Here is a 5,567-nt window from a genome sequence, read left to right as displayed (position 1 = left end):
CAAAACTCTTCTCCTTGTTGTGTGATTAAAATGTGATGTGCACCACAAATTAATAAGGAAAAAATTAACTAGCACAATCTAAAGAAATAAACCAACCATAATAAACATAGATTTTTACGTGGAAAACCCAAAGTGAGAAAAACCACGGGACCATAGTTTGATATTATTTTTCACTATATTAATAGGACTGCAATGCAATTCTTCTCTATATAACACTAGAGGCTAACAATATCAAGAATCTCAATAATTTTGGCTTACAGTAACAACCTAATATTTGTCTCTCCAACACGTGGGTAGCTCAAATAACAGCCAATGAGAGGATAAAACAAAAATCAAGCCTAGTAGGATAGCAGAGACCAATGTTAGGGACTTACCCTCAAAATTTAGGAAAATAAGAGTTAAAATCGACTTCCGATTGTCCAATCAAAGATTGAAACCCTTGCTCCCAATTCTAAAAGCACGCCATTGTCTCTCTCTTTCTCTCTCGTCTTTTTTGCCATTATGTTATCTACGGCTACTTCTTTCACTTGCTTTTATAATACATTGTTTTAGTTAATTTCATCTAAGTCTAAAATCTAATAATAATTATACATCAAGAAAGAGTTTTGGACTATAAAAAGAAATAATAAAACTAAACGACTGAGCACTTGTTTGGAAAACGTTTATTCGTCAATCCACTACTAGTTAGACAAAAAGCAAGCCACTGTCATGCTAAGTAAGCATGTATGACCAAATATATTCTAAGTAAACATATATAACCAAATAAAAGGTCGGGAATGTTGGATCCTTAATCCACTGTTGGGTTTATATGTGAATAATTATGTGTTGCAAATTGTCATATAAAGTTAAAACACAATTAAAGATGATTTATTAAGATTTTTTATAATTTGACCTTTAAATATGTAATAGGGTATGCCCCTTTAATGTGTAAAGACTTAAGGGTAAATTTTTATTTTTATGATGGGCTAAAAATAAGAATACCTATCTATATCAGTATTTATGGTCCTTAGGTCACATGTATCTTTCAATCTTTTTCTGACATCCCATCATTAGAGAAAGTGCATAGAGTAACTTAAAAGAACTTTCAGGAAAATGTGTTGATCTGGAAGGCAAATCACAGAGCTCTGGAAAGTGATTGCACACTATAGATTCGACTATGCTTTCACATATCCTGTTATTAATTTTTGATGATACAACATAAATGTTTTTGAAATTTAGATGTCGATTTTCACTAAAGGGTTATTTTCTACCAAGGAATAATTTTTCAATTCTCGAACTTATAATGTTGTGATTAAATCAGTTCAGGATGTTGTATATACATGAAGAAAGAAAGTTCTTAACATTATAAATCGGATCCCGAACAAGCTGACTCAACCCACTCAGTTTAGTGAATAACTGTAACATTGTATCCGACAATGGCGTCACCACTTTTAAGATCCATCCAATGCGTCTGAGCAATTGCATATCCGCGAGCCAATCGGAAAGCGCCAGTGCCGCCAACAATCGGCATCTCACGGACAGGATTCATTGCCCTGTTGTTGCCAAGGAGGCTGATACTGCTGCCATTATAAGAACCATCGACGAACACAAAGCTCATGGACATGATGAGGCCTAGTTGATCCTGAGAAGCCGACCCGTAAAGCCCTTGAGCACGGCCAACAAGCTTTGATTTAGGATCTGGGGTTTCTGTCAACGGATCATCCGCCATCATCAGGACGCCGAAAAGAGTTGGTGATTTGTCAGTGTCAGTGGCTTGAGCAATCCTTACAGCACTAGGGTTTTGCCCACTGAGTGTGTCGTGAAAGTAGAATTGTAGGTTTGTTGTTGTCTCTTTTGCGGATTCAAGCCTTGTAGCCCAAGTCTCTGCTTGTAATGCTGCTGGTGCCACCAGGCTAATGATGAGCAATGAAACAACTGTTGATAACTTTGCCATAGCTCTAAAACAAGACCTAAAATTAAACGGAAGAGAATAGAAAGCATTTGACGGAAAGAAAGAAAGATGATTCGTCATTTAAAGAGTAGCAAACTGTTATGATCAATGACTATTCATAGGCAGTTTAACAACAACGGGAAAGTACGAAGAAATTTTGACATATTTTTATATTAAGCTAGCTGCCGCATGTATATGAGGGGCTTGACGTATAAAGAGGGAACATTAATTACTCTTGGCTTCCGATTAGGAGAAAAGAAAGGAAAGCTTTACTATGTATACCATTATGGGGCAGTTTGTTAGTGCTGCATATAAAAGGGAGAAAGGGTCAATTCAATTGCCAGGGCTGGCAAGAAATGGCCCATCCGCCCATGCTTGTTGATCATGCATACCCCAGCTATGTTTTGAAAAGCTGACAAAATCTTGGGAAAAATAAATAACAGAAGTACTTATCGTTGGAAAGCATGACCCTACTACAACAGAAAAGATGCACCAATAGTTTTCTCCACAAAAATATAGGGGCTGGACCCCAAAATGGCGCCTTAATCATGTGGCACAAAACGAAAAGCTTTAAGGCAAAAGTATCACAAAAATAAATAAATGTCCAAAAATAATTATTCTTTAAGATCTCAGGGAGATTTTATTTAAGTTTGTAAGCATCTACCTATTATTACTCCCTTCATAATTATGTAAAAATTAAGGTTTATTTTCTTAACATAAATATTTATTTTTTTATAAAGATTACATTTTTTATAATCTTGGGCATAAGTCATGATTTTAGTCATTAAATCTTTATTTTATTAGTCTTTTCAAGGAAAAAAAATTAATACTTTTACTTTCCAAAAAGAAAATTTTCTATTAAAATTATTAACATGAGAGCTGGCTTTTAGAATTCCTTTAAACTTGAATTAAAACCTCAAGACTAAAATTTCAAAATCAATAGAAATTGAATCAACAACAGTCTCAGTTTAAAATTTTTTTTGCTCTCTTCTCTTAAAAAAAAATAATTCTTTGTAAAATCTATTATCATCCTCTTATAATCATATTCATCTAAACTAGTCAACTTTTTAGATGCTATCATTCTTATTATTATATTTTAAATGATTATTGTTCTTTTTTTTTTACAAATGTAATTTATTTTTTATTTTCAATTGTTATATGCTTGTGTATTCTTGAAAATATTTTTTGAGCTATTTTATATTTCTTTGAGAGTTGATGTTGTTGAATGTACAAATCCCTAAAAATAATTTTTTTTAAAAGTTCATCTATGGCCTTGAATCCCTTAGAATCAACCCTAACATTGTAAACACTTACCGTTATAGTTTGAAAGTTAGGTTAATTTGATTCCACACTTGTACAATGAAAAATCTATAATACTTTTACCAAATCAAATTTATAATTTAAAAGTCATATTCTGCACATATCATTTATTTTTATTTCATAAGCAGTTTTTGTTTTTGGGTATCGTTTTGTTCAAGACAAAACGGGCCTAATTTTTAAGGGAGAACCTAGTCGACTTGGCTTTTGAAGGAAAGGCATCGATTAACTTTTCGAACCAACATTTCCTGACACGACCCGCCCCAAACTACATGTCTGATTTGAGGCAAATCATGCAGACTAATAACTAAAACTTGTGGCACAAATTTAATTCATGAAAAAATGTATATAATATGGCATTTCCTATAAACACATAACAACCTCTGTGCCTTTTCTGAAATTATATAATAATATCACGACATTTTATAGATCATGTGTAGACGTGGCTGACCTCGCAGGAGATCTGTAACGGATCTGGGTTCACCTCCACAACCAGAGAATAGAGAGGAACCTTTAAAAGAGACATGTAGGTTGGGGCGAGTAATGTCAGTTTGGTGTCAGAGCCTAGGTTATAGATTCTGCAGACTATTACATGATGCATATATATTCATACATCATATAATAATATCATGACATTTTATAGATATCAGCATGCGTAGACATGGTCGACCTTGCACGAGATCTATAGTGGATATGGGTTCACCTCCACAACCGGAGAATAGAGAGGAACCCTTAAAAGAGACATGTAGATCGGGGTGCGCCGTGTCATTTCCTCACAAGAAAACATGGTTCAATTTGATCAATAAAAAAGAAATATCCAATATTTACAATTGATGGAGATTGATACGATCTAATAGCTGATTAATTGAGAGTGAAATAATGCTTGACTCTCGTTAACATGTTAACTTAGAAATCATGTAAGATATCTTTTAACATAATTATATAAAGCTATATGAGGCTCTACTGTTAATATTTAATAAGGTTATATCTTAAATATGACACAAAGCAATACACTACAAGAAAACTGTTAATAGATGTCAGACAACTTATGACAGATTCTGGGTATATCATAAAATTATGATAGACTTGTGACATAATTTTCAATCTATCATGAATTAATGATGGCTTTGTGATAGAATTATTTTCTATCACGAATGAATGATGGTTTTATGATAGAATTATTTTTTATCATGGATTAATGATGGGTTTGTGATAGAATTATTTTTTTATCATGAATTAATGATGGTTTTATGATAAAATTATTTTTATCACAAATTATTATTTTTTGCTCAGCCACGTGCTGACTTATAATTCGTTACTTAATATGTGAATAATTACACTATATAATTTCTAAAGTATAAAATGAAAAAGTGAACCCTAAATCTAATCTAATTAAACACACTACTTGTTAAGTTGTTGCCACCGCTCCCCTGCTGCTCTTCGATTTCGCTGCCCACTGCTCTGCCGTCATCAAGCTTCAGCCACCAACTAACAAACTCTTCACCATTCTGTACGTCGCTAACTTGTTGCCGCCACTCATCTTGGTCTTCGTTGTCGCTCCTCTGCCATCACGTCAAGCTTCAGCCCAGCTAGCTGTCATTGCTTTACCACCACTATGAGTTTACCGCGCGAAATCAATACTGTTCCTCAACGGCCTTTCAGAATTTTCCTTTCACGCTTTCCACGCTCGCTATTCTCCTTCTTCACTAACATCACTTGTGAGAACGAGATACCGAAGGAGTTGCAGTTATGTTGTTGTGCAGGTATGCTTTTCTATGAATTGACTCTTCCAGTTTGATGAATAATGATAAATTCAGTTGACACTTATTACTGTCAAACTTTAGTTTGTTCCGTTTGATGATTTTGTTATATGTATGTTAACCTATTATGCATGTTATATTAAGGGCTTTATGTTGTGCTATTTCTCTGTTTTTTGGAGTATGAGAAAGCCAGTAGTCCTGTGGTATAACTTTGAGTGAACTGTTCTTCTGTTAGCTTTTGGGATTTAATTATTACTAACTGTAACTTCTCTTTTTAATGTCTGAATTTACTGGATATAGAAGGAAGACAACATAAATCTTCTTTAATTGCTTTTTGCATTGGAATGTATAAATTGTTGAATAATAGAAGCCTTCTGTAATTCTTCACAATTCTATTTTCCCTCTGTTAATTACTAATCTGCATTTCATATTGTAGTAGAAGATAAATTTGGAATGTCCGCTAAGGTTGTTAGGTCAAATACTCATCAAATTTGTTATGTTTGGTGCTATAAAAATTTATGAGTGTTCCAGTGATATTGTTGACCAAGTGGTATTGTTGA

At 33.5% G+C, this 5,567-nt stretch overlaps 1 protein-coding gene across 1 annotated transcript; it reads right to left on the bottom strand.

The window, feature by feature from the left end:
• Positions 1–1,355: 1,355 nt before the first annotated feature.
• LOC112096236 (dirigent protein 23-like) lies at positions 1,356–1,993 on the bottom strand. The gene has a single exon (XM_024179498.1). The coding sequence runs from the start codon at positions 1,931–1,933 to the stop codon at positions 1,385–1,387; it is 549 nt and encodes a 182-aa protein (XP_024035266.1). The 5' UTR covers positions 1,934–1,993; the 3' UTR covers positions 1,356–1,384.
• Positions 1,994–5,567: the final 3,574 nt, after the last annotated feature.

The sequence above is a fragment of the Citrus clementina genome, unplaced genomic scaffold, assembly GCF_000493195.1.
Source record: "Citrus clementina cultivar Clemenules unplaced genomic scaffold, Citrus_clementina_v1.0 scaffold_8, whole genome shotgun sequence".
NCBI classification, from domain to species: Eukaryota; Viridiplantae; Streptophyta; class Magnoliopsida; order Sapindales; family Rutaceae; genus Citrus; species Citrus x clementina.
Note: the sequence above shows the minus strand (reverse complement) of the source record. Positions and strands in the feature narration are given on the sequence as shown.